Genomic DNA, 21,526 nt, shown 5'->3' with positions numbered 1-21,526 from the left:
TTCAATATATAAAAAAAGTTAGATACAATCAAATCAGATTTATCCAGGTATACAATGTCTGAAAAAAATTAATGTAATCTATCACATCAAAAGGCTAAAAATGATAAGTTGCAGGCTCATATCAATAGATGCAAAAAAGGATTTGACAAAAGCCAACCTCTCACTAGTGATAAACATAGCTCAGTGGTAGAGCACTTGCCTAGCATGTGTGAGGTATTGGGTTCGATTCTCAGCACTATATATAAATAAATAAAGATCCCCCAACTAAAAAATATTAAAAAAACAAAAACCTCTCAGCAACTGGAAATCAAGGGGCAATGCCTCAATGTGATAAAGAATAACTACCAAAAACCCTACTGCTAGCTGGGCACAGTGGCACATGCCTATAATTCCAGCTTCTTGAAGACTGATGCAGGAGGCTCTCCTGTTCCAGGCCAGCCTGACAACTATTGAGACCTTGCTGCAAAACAATAAAATAAAAGGGCTGGAGATGTAGTTCAGTGGTAGAGCAACCCAGGGTTCAATCCCCACTATCACTACAACAAAAACAACCCTACTGCTACATCACACTTCATGGAGAAAAATTAGAAACTTTCTCGGTAAGATAAGGAACAATTTAGGCATGGATGTATTCCCTTTCCATTCTTTATCAACATCAGACTAACAGTCTAAGCTAATAAAAATAAAAATAGAAATAAAAAAAGAAAAGGAAAGGAAAAAATATACAGATTGGGAAGGAAAAAATAAGCTGTTTGAAAATAACACAATTGACTGCAGAAAATCCAAAAGATGAGATAAAAACTCGAGTAATAAGAGATTGTAGTACAGTTGCATGATACAAAAAGTATCAAATATACAAATAATATACAAAAGTCAATTATTTTCCTATTCCAGTAATAGAGTTTGAAATTTAAATATATATAAAACCAGCCCAAACAATGAAATACACAGGCATAAATCTAACAGACTATGTACAAAAGCTATACGAAGAAAATGACAAAACTCTGATGAAAGAAATCAACAACTAAATAAATGGAGAAATATCTATAACTGTAGATAGGAGGACTCAATATTATTAAACTGTCAGTTCTTCTCAATCTGATCTGTAGATCCAATGCAATCCTAATAAATACTCCCCAAAGATAGTTTCAAGAGCAAACTAACACTGACAATTTCTCTGACAATTTTTCCAACGTTATGGAAGATTCTCTTTATCTCTGGCTAGCATTCCTGCTAGTCCAAACCATTTGACTGACCTCATGTAGTGGTCATCAGGACTTTCTCATGTCCCTTTACCATCACCATTGGACAAGGAAGTATCAAGAAATATTCCTCAGATCACCTACATACCAAACATCTGTGCTCTACTGTGTAACAGCAGTCCTTCCTCCTCCAGATAAACAGGTATATCATCCCTACCCAGAGACTTCTTTCTGTAGAAAAGAAGACCCACATCTTTGCAGCAGCTGTAGCTTCAATTATAATAGGATTCTTGCAGCATCTTCTATTGGAAATGTTTCTCATCTGATAACAGTATCCTTTATTTCCCTAGCAGTCAGAGCTATGGAGATGAGAAGCATAGATTTGCCAGGTGTATCATGGAGAGTGATGCTAAGTACAGCCACTCCTATTTTTCATGTGTTCTTCTTAAGATTGGAAGCATGGGAGGATAGCACCCCATCCTTGCAGGATATTAGGTCCAAGCTCCAGGATATCATTATCAGTTCTTCCATCAAAAGAGATTTTAATAATCTATTAAGTCAGCAGCTTCTGGCTGGTATGGTACATGATGAGATAAATGGATCTCATGGATCCTTCTTTGCTATAAAGTGGATCCCTCGTCTCAAATGATCCATGTGCTTAGCTAGTAGTGTTGGATGAGCTCCTGCAAGCTGGAAAAGTACACTCATACTCAGAAAATAAGTCAAATCCAGTCAAAATGAACTATAGTCCTTTCCAAAGTATAAGAAGTGGTTGATCTCCTTGAAGGTTGTTCCCTGCTGCTGTTAGGCTAGACATTCAATAGCAGCAGCAGTTGCTACACCAAAACTGACAAACAGAAACCCTCTATTGAACTCATGCACAGCCATCATCAGTAATTTTTCCACATACTCACAGACCAAAAAAATTACCTAACAGTAATATTTATAAAATAATTAGATACAAATAATTAATAATAATTTATGTGCTATCACTTTAGTGGTTCTTTGAAAAAGGACACACATAATTTGAAACAAAATACACTTTTTATTCTTAGACTACTTAATTATAGGACATTTATACCTGTTGGGCACCGTAAAAACTTCTCAAACTTAGAATCTGAGATTGAACATGCCACCCTCTTTTGATGTTCCACATTTCTGTATATGATTTATATCACAACAACCAACTTCACAAAAATATGACAATATTGAAAGGAATGTAGTATGATCGAATGTCAAAAACATTTACTACCTCAAGCTAATAGTTTATGACAGATGTTACCATGTTTCTTTTGAAATTCTGAAATAGTAGATGGCATACCAGTGCATTTGCTGTGGTACACTGAGGTGCCTTGGTGCAGCTGGAAATCAGTGTACATGTGTGTCTGTGTGTGTATACAGTTCCTTCCTCCCTGGGTCCAGCACCTACAAGTAGATTTGTTGAAAATTAACTCTAGTTATTGGTTAATCTTCATGCAAGCACCTTTTAGCCAGCAGAAGTACGCCAATTTGAAAGCTCCCAGGGTTCAAGCAAATTTGGGGGTTCATAGTTTTCAAGTGCATCAATTTAGATATCTCAGCCTAAGGGCGAGTGTTGCATCCTTTCCTAACCAGAATAGTGACCCTGGCATTAACAGAGGGTCAGTGTTGTGAATTAAACATACCCTGGACCTTTGCTATCCTTACAATTTAACCTCTTTCCTCCTACTGGGTGTTTTCCTTTATATGCTGCTAATAAAAATGTTTCTTTTTACATTTTTCCCCAAATTATCTTCAGCTTTTCATCATCTTTCTCCAACCCATCAATGTTGCTCACCAATACCCCTCTCATTACATTGTCCTAATAATAAATAACTTCCCTGACTCTCTCAAAAGCCCAAGATAGTGTTCCACTTCCACAGAAACTGCATTCCAATTCATGCCAGTGAAAATTCTAACAGTGGAACAGCCACAGTACTTGCCAAGGATTAACAGCATCAGGTCTCCACTGATACTTCAGAATGGGGTTCTCATTGCCAGTCAGTACATAAATCTAGCTCCAAAGTCAGTCTGTGTGTGTCTGTCTGTCTGTCTGTGTCTCTCTCTCTCTCTCTCTCTCTCTCTCTCTCTCTCTCTCTCTCTCTCTCTCTCTGGTAGGACTAGGGATTGAACCCAGAGATACTTTTGAGTTACATCCTAGCCCTTTTTATTTTCTTCCTTCAAGACAAGGTCTTGCTAAATTGCCCAGGCTAGCCACGAACTTGCAATCCTTCTGCCTCAGCCTTCCCAACTGCTGGAATGACAGGTCTACTGCAAAGTGTCATTTTGAAATCTACTTCCTCAGAATATTCCTGGTACCACCTGGGTACAGTCCCTCAGGAAAGACTAAAATGAAGATGTGCACACTCAGAAATATATTGTGGAGTGCTCTCAGAATCTACAGCTGTGAGGCAATGAATGGAGTAGGACTGAGCAGTCAAATGAACTGACCTATGATGTAGTCACCGGAAGAGCTTGACAAGTCCCAAGGGGAACTAAGGTGAAGGGATGGGCTTTCAAAGTTACCTTGCCTTAGGGCAAAAGAGCCAGGCATTTATACACCTACACAGAAAAGACACTGGCTTCACAAGAAGGGAAGGCTTGCCTTTGGGAGAGGAAGCTCTGTTAGCTCAAGGCAATGCCTGGGGAAAAAACTCAGCTATAATTAGCTTTAGCTACTAATACTCCCATAAAGCTAGAGGAAAATGTGCTAAACTGGGTATGGAGAGAGATCTGGGGCCTAGTAGCACCTGCCACACCACCACTGGACTATGACAGCAATTGGGTTAGTGAGGGAAGGCAGTTAAGCATTTGTTCTGCTTTCTTAGGAGAAACTACAGTTGATAAGAGTAAATTTTTCTTTACAAAAGAGCTCTAGCTAACAAACATAGAAGGAATAATAAAATTACAGGGAAAAATTATCATTTTTAAATCCCTAATAAAATTACTGACTCAGGCAAGGATTATTAAAGGATGCTAAAACCATTAGGTGAAAGATATTCAGTGTGCTGAAGTCATTAGCGCATGATTATGTGCTCCTTACAAATGGAAAAAGTAAGGTCTAGTGGGTACCATGTTACCCAAGTAATCAGACTCAGCACCATTTTATAGTGAAATAAACTGACAACCTCTGATGGAAGCAACACACAGTATTCAACATTCTATACAAAATATCCTTGCTAAAAATGTCTAAATAAAATCTAATGAAACCTTAAGAGATGAACAGTAGCTGGGGCCCTGCCCTTAAGGAGCTAAATTTACATGACATTACAGAAAAGGTTAAATATTAGTGACAAAAAGTGGTCATGATAGCCAGGGGTTAGAAGGAAGGACTAAAGAAACATTCTGAAGTGACGGAGATGTTCTATACTTGACTATGATGATGGTTCCAAGATTCTTCAAATGAATATTTAAAGAGAGTGTATACTTTAGTATACATAAATTAAACCTCAATTAACCTTACTAACCCCTCCCCCAAAATCCTGCAAATTTAGTCTGTTTTTGAGAAAAACATGAGACCATTCTGTTGTTTTTTAGTGTCAGGAATTAAATCCAAGGGCCCTTAAGCACTGAGCCACATCCCAGTACTTTTTATTTTTAATTTTGAGGCAGGGTCTCACTAAGTTGCTTAGGGCCTCACTAAATTACTGAGACTAGCTTTGGACTTGTGATCCTCCTGTCTCAGCCTCCAAAGTCGCTGGGATTATAGGCGTGTGCCACCACACTGGGCTTATTCTGTTGATTTTTAAACAAATACTGTAAAATGTGAAAGTATTTTTAAATTAACATTTTTATTTTCTTTTTAAGATCCCAAACAAGATTGTTCTCTTTTTTGAACTGAGAAACTAATTCATTTCACATTTCTACCTTCCATATGCCAACAGAGCAGTCTTTGAATTAACATTGAATTATACATTGTATAGGACTCCACAGATGTAATAACTATATCAAGAAAATTACTACCTATTCATAAATACATCCTACATCACTTCTTAATACACTACTATACTCCACATCATTTACAACCACAAGAATGGTGAGTTATACACCATGTCAGTATGATGTCAAAATACATTCTTCTGTCATGTATAACTAAAAAGAACAAATTAAAAAAAATAAAATAAAGGGCTGGGGATGTGGCTCAAGTGGTAGCACGCTCGCCTAGCATGTTTGAGGCACTGGGTTCGATTCTCAGCACCACATAAAAATAAAATAAAGATACTGTGTCCACCTAAAACTAAAAAAATAAAATAAAATACACTCCAATTTTCCTAGCTCTAAACCATCAGGGTTAGCCAGGCTTAGTGGCACATGCCTATAATACCAGTGGCTCAGAAGGCTAAGGCTGAGGATCTCAAGTTCAAAGCCAGCCTCAGCAAAAGTGAGGTGCTCCTAAGCAACTCAGTGAGACCGTGTCTCCAAATAAAATATAAAATAGGTCTGGGGATGCGGCTCAGCCATGAGTGCTCCCACTACCAAAAAAAAATTTTAAAAAAAAAGTCATCTAATTCTTTTTTTTTTAGTTGTTTACAGACCTTGTTTTATTTATTTATATGTGTTGCTGAGAATTGAACCCAGTGTCTCACACTTGCCAGACAAGCATGCTACCGCTGAGCCACAGCCACAGCCCTAAAATCTAATTCTTAACTTGCTCTTCAAGATGTCCTGCACTCCTGCACTTTTAGCCAAAGCCTCCATTTTCAGAATGAATTCCCACTCCTCTCCCTCTTGATACCTACAGCATTAACAAAAATCTCACCATTACCTACCCACAAACTGTTTTTCGTCTCTACTCATACATTTGAGCAGGCCTAGTGCCACCCTTTTCATTATAGGTCATGCTTTCTTAGCTACTTCATTTAACACTTTCACAAAAGTATCTGCTTCTGTGTCTTTCACTTCTAGATAGAAAATACACTCAAATCTAGGAACAGGAATGTATAAATCTTTATAAGACCAACAATTAGGGCTAAGTAATAATCCCTGAATATTTGTTAGATTAACTGACTATTTAACCTCTTTCAACTAGAATCCCTTGTGCCTGTAGGATGGGCTCAAATACCATTTCTAACAAGAAAAAAAAAAAAGATGAAGGAACTATGCTGGTTTAAATAGCTTACACAAGAGAAGCAATTCCCCATTTTGGTCACAATCTCCTTTATTGTTTCCACTAACTTTGTTCTACCACTGCAAAACCCAGATATCCTGACTCCTCTTTATCCCATAGTCTATCAGCTCCTTCCTGGCATTACTGCTCTTTTCACCAAATAGTCAAATATAGTTACCAAAAACCTTCAATGTCTATTTTTCTTTGACTTCCAGTCACACTTTAACCTTGAAACAATCAATTAGAAGTTATTCCATGTCTCCTTTGAGTGTAAAAGTTTATGATTGAAATTTTAATATTTTATAGGCACTTACCATGTGTGGGCACAATGTCCTTTGCAAAACCCTATGTTACATGTAAAGAAACAGACCAAGAAAACCTCTTAACTTGCCCAATTCAACACATTAAAAAAAGTAAAACTGGCATTTGAACTAAGGCAGTCAGCCTCCATAGCTCTAACATCCAGCCATTGAGCTATGATGCTTCAGAAATGCAAGGCTATCCCATTTACACTCAGAACTGATCAAACAATCATTTCCTGTCAACCCTTTCCCCAAAAGAATGTTCCAATTATGATAAGTCTCATTCATTCAAAAACATATTTACTCAGTCACGGAATGAGTTATTTCCACATTCAACGCTGTCATTGAGACCAAAAGCAAGAGTAAAAGACAAGATCCTTGTCTTCAAGTCCTCAAAGCCCTCACTCTCAGCAAACAAATCAAAACAGGAATTTGCATTTTACATGGAAGTTACACAATGTACTCAAAGTTTCATAACTAGCAAATAATAGAACCAGGATTTAAAAGCCAGTCAGCATCAGAGTCCAAGTTTGTTAGTATGTCATCAAGGTCACAGATATTCCATTAGGCTTTAATCATTCAGTTTCTCAACCCCATACTACTAAAATACAATCTATACTGATTAATTCATTCAACTGTGGTTGGAAATCACTCCCAATGTTTTTGTTCCTTGTACACAACATGCTTGTTCCCATCTCAGAACCTTTATAATTTCCTAAACACTCTTCCTCTAGATCTACCTCCTCATGACTATATTTCAACTTAAACACCAGCTATCAAAGATCTTTCACAATCATGTCCCTTAAAACAACCCAACTACAAATGCTCTATCACATGAAATTGGCTGCATTTCCTACATAGTTACCTTTCACTAACTAAAATTACCAGTTGTCTATTTCTCCCACTAAAGTGGAAGTTCTAAGACAGTAGAGACCTTATTTATTGAGCTCACTGCTACATCTTCTGCCCCTACGATGGTGCCAAGCACACAGTAGGCCCTTTATATTTACAAGATGAATGTCACAAAAACGTGCTAGACATTCAGATTACCAAAATGAATGAATATTATCCTCCACAAACTCCCAGTCTGTATATTTCTTCCCTGTCTAAATAAAGACCAGCCCCTATTCTTCTCAACAAACTAACTTTCTGCCTATCAGCTTAAATTTGCTCCTGAGATAATCCACTGATATGTTTCTATCAATTATCCCCCCCTCAATTCTTTAATCTCTCCCTCTCCACTTACCCTCCCATATTTTAATACCCTACCAGCCTCCAACACTTCCTGATTCTTTCTTCAATCCTGATCTCCCCCAGGCTATTCCAATTCACTCCTCACCCCATCGCTCTACTATAATCTTTTCCTAAAACTTCTCAGTGACCTAGAAGGTGTGATTAACTTTCTTCAGCACTTAACCCTTCTGAAAAACACTTTCCATCTATTTTCCTAGGGCCACAGATGTTATCCTCTCTTGATTCTCTTTTTAATTTTCTGATCTCTTTTTTAGTTTCCTTATCTCCTTTCTCTCACACCTTCAAACTTTTTGATCACTAAAACTCCATCTATTCTCATTCCATTCTCTAACTAAAGCTTTAAACAAATAATTATATCACACATTAAGCTCTTCTTTTCCATTCACCTTTAATAAGAAATGTGATCGAATCCTTAATCAAACTTCAATAAAGAGTAGCTGCAAGCTAAAACTTAGAAAAAAATAAGGCAAACTATCATAAACAATAATGTTATAAACAAGCATTAGTAGATAATATCAATATCATAAGTCTGGCTTCAGTATTTCTTGAAATACCTAAACCAAAGTGATTTCTCATCACTTTGTACCAAAATAAACCAAAGACTAAAGATCATTCACAAATTTTATGTACATGATTAACCAATATTAATTTTGTCTAATAACTGTTAATAATTTCTAGATCCACAGAAATCACATTATTTTACAAATAAAGTAGTTGAAAGTCAAAACAGGAATATACCAGTCACAAATTATTGTATAAGTCTTGGAAAAAAACATAAAATAATTTTAAACCTTTGAGAGATATAATAATTTTTGAGTGTCACAATTCAGAGACTTGAAGCTCAAAACTATACCTAATTATCAGAGCAAACTCTCTCTGTGGTTTTGTGTTATTTTCAAAAACATTAGCAAGAAACAGACTTGCACCATTCTAGCTTTCAGTCTAGATAGCAAAGGGCAGTTACACATCTTTACATATCCATATAATAAAATTATTCATGTGCTCAATTCCATAAACAATCATACACATGAGAAAAGAAGGGTGTGAACAAAGCTCCATCTTCACAACTGTCTCAATGGAAAAAGCACAATGCATACTGATAAACTACAAATACCTGATTTACAGCCTAACCACTCAGGAATGGAAGAAAAAAGAGATCTGGTTATTACCTAATAAACTGCACATTCAGTAATACTGTATACTCATTTGACAAAACCCTACTATGCTTTCCTAATGCACTGCAAGAAGCTGTGGGAAGAAATGAAGGCAACTCCCAATTATCACTGTCAAAGCTGCTGAAACAAGTCAGACACCATCCTTCAGGGTGTGTGGCAAGTAAGGGCATGGGAAAGAAAACAATGGGAGAGCCCTTGGCAAAAAAAAGGTACCCACATTTAAAGAAAAAGAAAATGAAAGTGAATGAGCATCTACACGGAGGAAGCTAAAGGTGCAGGCTTTAAATGAACAAGATCTAGGAGCTAATCAAATTTTCTAACTGATAGCAGTTGTACATTATACGAGTTGTCATATTTTGAAGTTTTTCAGCTTTCCTTTTTCCCACAAAATCCCCTCTGCTCTATAAGTACCGGAGGAAATAGAACAGAAAATGAAGAGAAATGGCCGATGGGATATGAGAACACAAGAGTAGCTACAAACACATTTCTAGAAGGCCAAAAGGCCCAGTTATCTAAATACAGCTCTGAAAATCTTTATTAGACACTTTCTCATCTACATATCTACATAAATCTCCATCTGCAACTCTTATTCATAAATCTCTTAAAATGAAATGTCTAGCCTGATTATCTAAAACTCATTCTACAAATAATGACACTAACCTTAACCTATACCATTGCTTCCCTTAGAAAAAGGCAGACTTCTTCCATAGAGGGTAGCAAAGAGAGAAAAGAATGTCATCTGGGGGTGGGGGGGCGTGCAAAATAACATTGCCGCAGAGACACTGGAAACGCCACTTTCCTCACCACTCTCGCAATTTCTATTCGTGTTACCTTTTTATCCTCTACCTATGCCGCCTCCTTCCTCAACAATACACACACGTGTCACAAATGACCAGCACCATCACCTTTTCTAGCATCACAGACTACGCTCCCACCCTCCATAAATCCCCACATAGACAGACATACACACACATACACGCGCGCGCGCACACACACACACACACACACACACACACACACGGAGGTGACACTACAGCCACCGCACCCTCTTATCTCGATAAGTGCTCTACCACCAGCATCAAGCGCCCACTGAAAGACAGCTCAGTATACACATACATGGATACACACACGGATGCACACACACGGATGCACACACACGGGTGCACACGCGACATGTGGCACAAGTAAAGAAACGCACCTGGAGGCCGGGTGTCCAGCGCTGCTACCCCCCAGGTCCCTGTCACTGAGCGCAGCTGTGTAAATCCTCCGGTAGCGGTCGGCCAGGGCCCGTCCTGACAGCAGCAGCTGGTAGTGGCCCCGGGAGTCCAAGGTGGGCAGCCCCAGCCCCAGCCCCGCAGCAGCCACGGAGCCCTCGGGAACCGACATGAAGAGCGCCCCCGGCGCCGGGGAGGAAGAGATTGTGGCGGCTGGGAAGAAACCCTCCCCGCCGGGCCCCGAGGAGGAGGCGGCGGGGGAGGCAGTCGCTGCGCACATCATCATCCTCGCCGCCGCCGTCGCCGCCTCGTCCCCGCGGGCCGGGCGGGCAGACACGCGCGCGCACTTACACCCCTTGCCAACGACGACGGCTCCGGCGGCGGCCTCTGGCTCCCCGCAGCAGGGAGACTACAAAGACAGCGACCTCCTCCTCCTTCTCCTCCTTCTCCTCCTCCCCCCCGCGCCGCCCTCGCCGCTACTGGGGCCGCTCATCTAACCCCGCCACCCCGGGTGTGTAAGGAGGAGGCGGTGCCGCCGCTGCCGCCGCCACCGCTGCCACCACCGGGGGTACCCGCAATGGGAAGCTGCCGGCTTCACTGAGCATGCGTCAGGCCTTGCACATGCTCAGTAACTCGAGTCCGTCTCCTCCCATCCCGCCCCTCCTCTACCACTGCTCCCTCCGCCTCTGGGCTTGGGGTGTGAGGGCGGTCTGGCGGTGCGGAATCTACAGAAAAAATCCACTTCTCCGTGTTTTACTAGCAGCATGAGCAACTAAAAGGAGATGGTGCTTGGAAGGCTGTCAGATAAGGGCGCCTGCCTTCAGGTACTGTTCCATCCAGTAGGAAGAACAAGAACCTGGAAGAGGGAACGTGCCCATCACCAGATGATTATGCTCTCCTGCTTCCTTTTCCCTGAGTCGTTGCTGCCAACAGGAAGATTCCTTGTGAATGGTGCTGATTAATTCAGAATTCAAGATAGAAACGACCATCCGAATCCCGTCCGCCTTTGTATTTCGGATTTTTTATGATTAGGATTTAAGTCTCTTGAAACAGCATCACTTACAAAGAGGTAGTAATCAGATATATTCTTTTTTTCTGTGAAGATATAATGAATACACTGACATTCCCAATAGTCATTCCCAAATTCTTGTTCTCGTCATTTATATCAGAGTTAAATAAACCTTAATGCAATAATGTTTTTCCTAAATATTATTTTGTTCATTCCTTACTCACCCGGAGGGTGCACTTTTATCTCTTGACAGTGGTCACCATCTTTCTCTGCCTGTACTTACATTATTAAAGATGATTCTTGAATATGACTTGAAACTATAATTGTAACTAAGACTGTATAACATCTGTAAATCTCAGAGCTACCAATGATCTTATCCTTGTTATTCATAAAAATGTATCATTTGCAGAGTGCTCTGTTCCAAGTTATTCTACTAACCTCATCTACATAAATGCTCTAAAAACATGTGCCAATGCCCAGTGTTTTTTTCTTTTTGACTCTCAATTTCAAGAGTTTGCCTGATTAATTTACAATTCTGACAAAATAATTTCCAAGTGCAATCATCACAGTATCTTTCATCTGCTTACTAGTTCTTATCTGTTCCTTTTCTTTAAATGGCTTTATCTCTAAGAAAAAAAGAAGTCTTGCTTAGTTTTTGAAAGTACAAAAAAGAGTGGAGAAGTAAATTAATTCTTACTTTGGAAAAGTAAGGTGCTAAAAACAGTGAATGTTATCTGGAGTTTTAAATGATACATGTAATGTCATTTAGAATTTTTTTAAAAGATATCTAGAAATGAGATAATGAAAATACAGGAACAAAAGGCAGACATGGAGAATCAATATTTTAATATCTAAATTCAACAAATTTTGCACTTTTTGTTTCCTCGGCTCTAAGTACCCTCAGAGCTTATGTTTATTTTTGTCTTCCTTAGTCCCTCGTCTGGAACTTCACACATAATAAGTATGCAATATATACTTTGTTAAGCTAAATTTCTATTCAGATGCTTCAGCACAGTTACACACCCTACTGTAGAACAGGAAGTTCCCACACCCTACCACCACCTTGGAGGAGAACCAAGACACTGGCTCTACACTCTAAGGGTGGAGTTCAAGTCCAGACAAGTAGGCTCTGCAAAGGTGCATTAGTATTGCAAAAGTCATCAGGATAGCTAAAAGTCTCTAAAATCAGACAACCTTGGATTTGGACCTGGACTCGGTGCTACTTACTATTTTATATCTTTGGACAAGTTTTCTACTTTGAATAATGGTCAAAAACAATAACTACTACATAAGGGAGGATTTAAAACTTCTTGGATGTCCACCTTGACACATGGCTTTTTGAAAACTATAATATACATTAAACCACACACACTAGACTTTTCCATAAACGTAGGAATGAGGTCTCTGTCTATTCACCTTTCCATTCCCTGCTCCTAGCACGAAATGGGTTGAGTGAATGAATGAATGAATATTGCCTACCCAGAGAAGCATTTCCAGGGCAGGCTTAGGTGGTGGCATATGCATTCATTGCCCATTTAGAATTTCTAAAGAACTGTAACCCCTGTAGAGTTTCTAGTGGAAAAAGACCCCGCATGGCTTCACTGGTCTCCGGATTCCTCCCACCTTTTCATTTCACTTCAGACTTTATAACTACTTTTCAGTCCCAAACAAGCCCCTTCCTAAGCCTCCTGGGTACATGCAAAACCTGGTAACTGGATAATTTCCTAAGAAATCCGATAACATTGAGCAACCCCACTAGGCGTGCGCAAAGTCCACACATGCTCACTTAGGTATCCGAGGGTGGTGTTTCTGTTGCGGTTGGCAGCGTTTCCTTCCACGGCAGCGGCAGTGGTCGCTCTACTCTAAATTGATAGCCAATGCTGCGGGATTTTTTTTTCTCCGCCCCCACCCTCGCCCTACTCTTTCTTCCTCCGCGCTGTGTCCTCCTTGGTTCCTGCAACTGCCACAGCTACTGCGGCTACCTCAGAAGGCTGCCCTCGGATTCCGGGGAATGGGGCGCGTATCTGGCAGAAAATGGTGTTTGGAGTGACCCTTAATTCCATGGTCAAGGGGACGTGAAAGGGAGGGTGGACCCCAGGGCAAGCCCAAGCCATCGCTGCAGATGGTAATGCCTGTGTCCTCTCCCGCCACTTCTGCAAGCTCTACTACTATATTGCCTTATTCAGGCCAAGTGTGTGTGTGTGTGTGTGTGTGTGTGTGTGTGTGTGTGTGTGTGTTGGGGGGAGGGGTGTCCTGTTATTCAAGGAACTATGCAAAATAAAAGAATACAGAGGGCTTTGGTTTTAGTTTTCCAGCCTCACCGAGCACAGCTCCTGCACTTTCCGCGCTGCCATCTTAGCTTTATCCTGATGGGGCTGGGCGCCAATGGGTTCGCTTTAGGAGCCTGGCTGTTGGAGCGCAGCCCTGGGGGCCGCACTTGCAGCCTTGGGTGTCAACATGGGCTAGACCAGAGTGCCTGACGCAGTCGCTCTGAAAGAATAGCATGGAACCAAGGCAAATCCTGCCTTTACCCGTTTCATTATGGGCGTAGCAATTTTTCAGTCTTTGTGGTTGATCGGCTCATTTCTCAAAGGACTCTTGCATCCTTCACTCTTAGGATCATAGATTTTTGTCGTTCTTTTCCATTTGACATTGCCAATATGCACCACAATTTTTTGAAATTTTATCACAATAATTCTACTCTATATGCTAAAGAAAAAAAAAAAGGAAGCCAGAGCTGCAGAGCTGGTGTAATAAATAACGTGTCAGGGGCCCATAAAGTGTAGTTACACATCAGTGTTAATAAATTTTATTTAGAAGGTTAATATACGAATGCTACACTCTGACAAAGACAGGAAGCATGTATATTGTCAGACACACAAAGACTGCTAAAACCGTGTTCAAAAGTCTGAGTTTGTTTCCCTGGTTTGTACAATAATATGCTGGAACATTTAAAAACAAAATAGGGAGCTGAGAGCATTTTAAAACAAGTGTGGTAGCTGAGGGTTAGAGCTCAGGATTGAAAAGTAAAGAAATGCTCACTCTTCAGTGACCTTTACTTTTTTAAGGGTCGTGGAATAGGATGATATTGAATTTTAAAATAAAGTAATTTTTATATAATATATTGAATACTCCACAGTGAATATGAGAATTGATCATGGCAACTGAAATTCTCCTATTTATAATTATTTATTTGTTTCTTAAGAGGGTCTCTTTTACTCAGCCTGGCCCGAACTCTCTGGCTCAAGCAATTCTCCTGTCTCAGCCTCCACTACACCCAAATTGAAATTCTTTAAAATATAAATTACAATTTGCATCCCTCAGCTATTTTGTCCAGTAGCAATGAAGAATTAATTATTTTTCTTTTTTATTCATGTTAGTTTTAAAAGATGCAAATTACATGTCCAAATTTTTCTACAAATAAAAAATTTAAGTTCCCAGGGGCCTGAGTTATATATGAATATTTTCATCCCTGAATTTTCATTTGAAAATATTCTTAGTGAATACATGCCCGGAAATGTGTGAATTCCATAATATATATGTAGACATAAAACACAACATTTTAAAAAAATCTTATTTACAATGCATTTAAAGAACAGCATGCTTTCACAACTGAGAAAGTCATAGAAAGTATAACTCTCCCAAGGAAAGAAGTTAAAGAATCACAGAACTTCAACTTTGAAAGCTTCAATATAGTTTATAAATAATTACTAGATTGGTGTTTACTACGAAGATTAGATGATTTAAATTATATACCTTCAAACACTAAAGGATCATTAGAATTCATATATAAAACAGCAATTTTATCATATCAGAGTGTTTTTAGAATGTATTTAATAAGGTTGTTGGTAAATTCATTTATCAGATTATATTTAAATGGATTTAAATTGATTTTACTAGGCATGAATTTTCTTTTCTGTTTCTGTATAAAGACATTTAACCTTTCTCAAATTACATGTTCTCATTAGTAAAGAGAATAATAATAGTGTGTACTTCATTAGATTATTTAAAAATTAAGTAATATGTGTGAAGTACTTACTTGGCACACTCAGGCAGCAATAATTATTATTATTAATATTGTTCAAATGAAGTTCAAATTAATAGTCCTTTATTTGAGGTATTTCACAATCCTGTGATAGGGGAAGTAAAAAAAAACAGTTATACAGTTTGAGTTATATAGACTTAAATTTGAAAATTGGGGTTCTTTTTTGAGGGGTGTAAGTGAATTTATTTTAATAGAGTCCTGTCAACAAATACAGATTTACTGTATCTTGACATGACAAGAAGAGTAGAATTCAAAGACAATACTTGTTTTCCTGAAATACCTCCTCTTGAGTAACATTAATTTACAAAATACATTACTTCCTTCCATCAGTTCAGTGAATTTTTAGAATTTTAACTGATGATTACATTTTGACACATAATAATTAAAACAGATGATAGTTTCTTCTCACATTTTGAGTGGCTATAGTATATGTAAAGACTCATATATAAATTGCAAATCATTCATAGTTCATAGCTCTGTTACTTTATCTATAATTAACATGAAAATCTTACCTCTGCTTAGTTTGACTATTTTGATAATTGTTTTTATTTTTATATTTTGAAAGTAAAAAAGAGTCACCTTACTCTGTATGTAGTCTCTTAAAAATATGTGGCTTTCTTTTTTTTTTTTTTTTTTTTTTGATGCTACATTAGGTTTGTCTTCAAAGTAGGCCAGACACTACTGAAAAAAGTTCTTAAGAATATATGATTCCTGGGCTGGGGCTAGGGCTCATCGGTAGAGCGCTCGCCTAGCACATGCCAGGCGCTGGGTCGGATCCTCAGCACCACATAAAAATAAATAAAGATATTGTGTCCAAATACAACTAAAAAAGTATCTTAAAATAAAGGATATATGATTCCTGAAAAATATTATATATTCTTCCTAAATTAATCTGTGGTTAGTGACAGTGTTTTCTTAGTTTATACAAAATAATATTATTTATGTGATATCAAATGTTAAGAACTGAATTAATTATTACTTAACTCATTAATTAACTAATTAGTAATTAATTTACTTCTTGAAGAGAAAAAACTGTGACTTAACTATAGATACTTCTGCTCTGTACAGTAGGAGAATGACCTCTGCATATTATATTTTCCAGGTCTCTCTTGCTAGCTAGGTTCAAATTAGGTAAGACTGTGGAATGAAATGGGTGATTGGAAAGTGGGTAGAGGAAAGAATTAATCTCTCTTCTCTCCTTTCTCCCAGATCCTTCTCTCCCACTCTCTCCCTCCCCCACCTTTTTTTCCCTCTCTTTCTCCTCCTCCCTTCCCTTTCCCCCTCACTGCTTTGGACAACATTTTGTGGTTCCAGCTCCTGTTTAACAGCTTCTCCTCCATAGCTCAGGGGCAACCAGGAAACTTATTGCTACAGAATCAGCATTTCTTCCTTGGATTGTAAAGCTTCGTGATAAAATTAATCCCTGAGATGTCCCTTGTTTGTCTTTTTAATTCCTTCAGTACCATTACAATTCGTTTCCATATTCCATTCTCCACCTTTTTGACCTGGCATGCACTTGCTTGTTTTCCTGATTGGACCCTCAATGATACAAATGCTCTTCCATCCAAATAGTAAACAATATGTGGCTTCTCAGCCAAATGATGGGAACTGGACTTTAAAACTTGTTGGATCTGACTTCAGTTAGCCAGACAAAAACCTGCTTTGAAAACAGTATTGGTTGATTTGCCATATCCATTCTGTTTTAAATTCCCTTCTTCTTTGGTCTTCTTCCATGCTAGACACTGGAAAAAGTGAAATAGTCTGTCTGGAAGTCTCTGCTAAGTTGGCTTTGTGACATAATTCAGGCCAGCAAGGAGGGAAAATCTGTTGGTACTACTTTTCTCTCTCTCTCTCTTCCTTTTCACCTCAAAGATAGACAGAATGGCTGATATTTTTAGCCCTGAGATAAAGGCCAAAAATGTCACTGATATTGATGTGACATTGCAGAGCCATTAAACAACTTATTTTTACGCAAGCAAAATCAACTTCTAATTGTCTCGGGTGGGTTAACAAACTATTCTGTTCCTTGTGGTTAAAATGTTAAACTCCAGCATCTTATCAGCGTGCACTTCTTATCTGGAGAACACCAGTAGTCTAAAACAAAAATTATGGAAAGTAATTAAAAGCATAAACATCCACTCATCCACCTGGGTCCTAAATTTTCTTCATTTCATTGAGTCAGAAAATCAGAAAGTTCACTGGACAGTATTTTATATTATGCCTTTGGATTTTATTCATTATTATTACAGTATTGTTCCTCCCAGATAACCCCTTCCAGGTCTAAGGTAAGTCCCCAGCTGCTGAAAATTTGACTGCTGGCTGCTCATGAATAAACCCCTATTATGAATTGCTCTTGACCTTAGGAAGCTGTTTTACTCAAGGTTACAACCCCTCTCTAGGGGAGCTGCCTCAGACAACTCCTGAATATGGTATACAAAGACCTGGCACTCTGACTTTGACTCAGGATGATTCTGAAGAGCCATTGCAGCTTCCAGAACTAGAATTAGCCAAAGCCTTTGCATTGCTTTTCAGTTTCTCTCTGTCTCCCTGCCCTATGTCCCCACTACTCATGTTTTCATTGCTCTTTCACAGGTAATGTTGAAAACTCTTTATAATAAACTTTCTACATGTAAGTCTCTATCTCTGAGTCTGTCTCTAGGGGAGTCCAATTTGAGTCAGTTGGTTTGGGGAGTTAATCTGAAGAAATGGATTCTCAAATGGGATTTGGGAGCTGGATTATTTATTGATCATTATAGATGAGGACCCTATCTATAATGGACAGTATCTAAGATAACACACATGATCTTCGTTTGAAAATATCTCTAACCTGTATAAACCCTCCCCCTTGTGTATGGGAAGGATCTAAAAATCCTTCCCAACCAATAGAATATGCCAAGGTGTCAGAATGTGCATGATTATACTTGATTAAGTCATATACTGTTATATAATATGATTAAATTTAAACTATTATAAATCCTGTCTGACTGAGACCCTCTCTTTCTTTCTGGCTTTGAAGAAGCAAGCTGCTCCAACAGCTGATAAGGAACTGAGTCCTTCAGTCCCATAGTCTGCAAAGAAATGAATTCTATCAAAAACAAGAGAAGTCTGGAAGTGGTTACTTTCTGCATGAGTCTCAGATGAGATTGTAGCCCTAGATGACATCTTTAATTCTTTTCTTTTTGTTTTGTTTGTTTGTTTGTTGTTCAGGGATTGAACCTAGAGATGCTTAACTACTAAGCTACATCTCCAGCCCCTATTTATTTATTTATTCATTTATTATTTTTTGGAGACAGAGCCTCACTATGTTGCTGAGGCTGGCTTTGAACTTGGTGATCCTCCTGCCTCAGCTTCCCAAGCTGCTTGGGTTATAGGCGTGTACCACCACACCCACCCTAAAACATCATCTTGACTACAGCCTTACAGATGACAGAGCCAAAGTCATACCCAGACTCCTAATGTACAGAAACTGTGAGATAATAATGTATCATTTTAAGGCCCTAAGTTTGTGATGCTACTGTTATGCAGAAATAGAACACTCATTAGAGGGCAACCTTCCTGGAAAACACAGTATCATCAGAGATGATAGAAAGAGCTTTGATAGTCCTGACCTATGGTAAATGTAGCTGTACAGTTGCTGAACTTTTCACTGGAGGTAAACTACAATGTGTTTCCTGTAGATGGGACTGCACTTGCAGGTACAAGATAACCCAAGATATAGATGCACTGGAGAAAGGAAGGGCTGAGAGTTAGGTCCTATTAGGTCCAGTGGTCTGAGGCCTCTCAGGTGTCCCCTACAAAGACAAGGGTAAATTATCACATCTCACACTTCCTACAGCAAAGTATGGACAACACTTGCTGAACTTCTTTGGGTTCTGAAGGCATAATATTTGGGAATGTAGCTCTGACGATTTACTTAATGAGGGATGGTGCTAGCTTTAAGTTGTGTCCAGAGTGGGAAATGGCTCCATATTATCTCTGGGCTGTGGCATCGTCAGTCTTGTTTTTTGGACCACAATGTGTCACAGCCTAGGAAATTAGTTGTATTCGTGGCAAGAAAAAAAATGCTGTGAAATAAATGGAGAGTTTCATGGGACAATCATAAAAAAGAGCCCAGAGCTCTGGAGCAAGACCATGTGAGCTTTAGGGGAAAAAAACTCATCCACTATTTTTAAAAATGCCCTTGGCACTTATAGATAGGGTCCTCATACTGGGGCCCTGATAGAGGCAGAGCACCTCACCATGACACATCAAGTCATCACCATGAGAAGTAAAATGGCTAGGATATTTACATTACATTTACATTTACATCAGGAGCTGGATTTTGTCAGACCCACCAACTATGAAATTTCAATTGGCATCAATCTATGGCAAAAATGGAGGACTTGGCATAAACAGGGTCGAAACTAGACATGCACAGAGTCAGAATAAAAGTAAGTAACATGTTTTTGTGGCAAGACTCACAAGTCATCCACCACTGTTGCCCTAGTGCCTGTCCCCTACGCTCAAACATATGGTTGCACCGAGTGACTTATGACTAACTGGTGGAAGAAGAAAAAGGCTGAGACTGGTTCATGCATAAGTTGACTTAGTAAGTGGGTGCAAGCTGAAAATGGACTGCTATTAGACTATGATCTTGATACATGACGATGAGACAGAATCTTCCAGTAGTTCAAATCCTTCAGTGCACATCATCACCCATTTTGCAGATAAAAGAGATGTGGCCTGAAGAAAGAGTATGTAAGATTTGTGGGTCATATGTAGCACATGTTTTGACTGGTTAGAGGCCTGGATGAAGAAAGGAAGATTGGGAAGAAGTCTATGAAACAGATATGTGAATGGACCTATGGGAGTGGGTATGAAGTGTGAATATCTTTGGATGACAGAGTGATACTCATTAGAGGGCATCCTTCCTGGAAAACATAGTAAGAGCCACACAGGAAGTTTCCATCAGTTGATGTCAGTTAGCCTCAGTTTTATCCACCCAACAGTGGCACAAAGACACATGGATAGAGTAGCCATGGTGTAATGATGAGAGTTATGCTTGGTAGTAAGGACAGAGGTTATGCATGGAATTTATAGCCAGGATTTTCACTGAACAGCAATGGTATGGTTTATTGCCAAATGTACAAAAATGCCAACAAAAGAGAATAACAGTAAGTCCTTAAGATAGCATGATCCCTTAGGGAGATCAACCAGCCACTTGCTGGACAGCTGATTACATTACACTCTAAAAGCGTCAATGATTCAACTTGGCTGAGGTTGATATATATTCTGGTTTGGGGTTGCCTTCCCGCCTAGAAGGCATTCATTGGCTTGCACCGTTATCTGAAGACTTTCACAAATCCAGGATCCTGAAAAACATTACCCACTTTGTAGTAAACAATGTGTGAGAGTGGATATGTGACTGTGGTAGGCTAAATCACACCTCACCAAAGATGTCCATATTAACCTGTGAATATGTTGCCTTAACACGGCTCCCTGACTGCCAAGCTTACTGGCCTATGAGGAGAAGCAGCAATAGAGCGGTAGAGCAGTGGAGCAATGGAGTGGCAGCTCAGGTGGGCCGAAGCATGGGCATCACGCATGCCCTGCAGTGGTGTGGAGCCCACTATGCAGACACAGTGAGCCAGTGCCTAGTTGAGCCAATGCATGCTGACCTGTCATCCTGTAGCAGCCAGGCCAGGGTATGGGTCAGACACAGGGGCAGAAGAAGCTGGTTCCACACAGTGCTGAAGCCTCATCTAACCATCTCAGCTTCTGGCTTTCTGAGCTGCCATGAGAAAATGGAAGTGGGACAGACTTAAATGAAAGTTGGGATCAAGAATAAAGAAAATGTGGTACATATACACAGAGTAATATTTCTGAGCCTTAAAGAAGAATGAAATTATGGCATTTGCTGGTAAATGGATGAACTAGAGAATATCATGCTAAGTAAAATAAGCCAGTCCCCAAAAAACCAAAGGCCAAATGTTTTCTCTGATAATTGTATGCTGATCTGTAGTGAGGAGGGGGATGGAGAAGGAATAATAAAAGAATTTTGGATTGTGCAGAGGGAAGTGAAGGAAGGGGTAGGGATGTAGGATGGGAAGGAAGGTAGAATGAGATAGACATTATTGTACACATATGATTACTCTACTGGTGTGACTCTCCACCATGTACAGCCAGAGGAATTAGAAGTTGTGTTCCATTTGTGTATAATG

At 39.2% G+C, this 21,526-nt stretch overlaps 1 protein-coding gene across 12 annotated transcripts in view; it reads right to left on the bottom strand.

The window, feature by feature from the left end:
* Mycbp2 (MYC binding protein 2) overlaps positions 1-10,864 on the bottom strand; it is a 271,435-nt gene extending 260,571 nt beyond the window's left edge. For all 12 annotated transcript variants that reach the window (XM_040281371.2, XM_040281372.2, XM_040281375.2 and 9 more), the window contains exon 1: positions 10,257-10,864. In XM_040281371.2, coding sequence (XP_040137305.2) covers positions 10,257-10,558 — 302 coding nt within the window. In that variant the 5' untranslated portion in view covers positions 10,559-10,864. The remainder of the gene's footprint in view (positions 1-10,256) is intronic.
* Positions 10,865-21,526: the final 10,662 nt, after the last annotated feature.

This window comes from Ictidomys tridecemlineatus, chromosome 6 (assembly GCF_052094955.1).
Source record: "Ictidomys tridecemlineatus isolate mIctTri1 chromosome 6, mIctTri1.hap1, whole genome shotgun sequence".
In the NCBI taxonomy this organism is placed as follows: Eukaryota; Metazoa; Chordata; class Mammalia; order Rodentia; family Sciuridae; genus Ictidomys; species Ictidomys tridecemlineatus.
The sequence above is the reverse complement of the archived record's forward strand: the minus strand, read 5'-3'. Positions and strand labels throughout refer to the sequence as shown.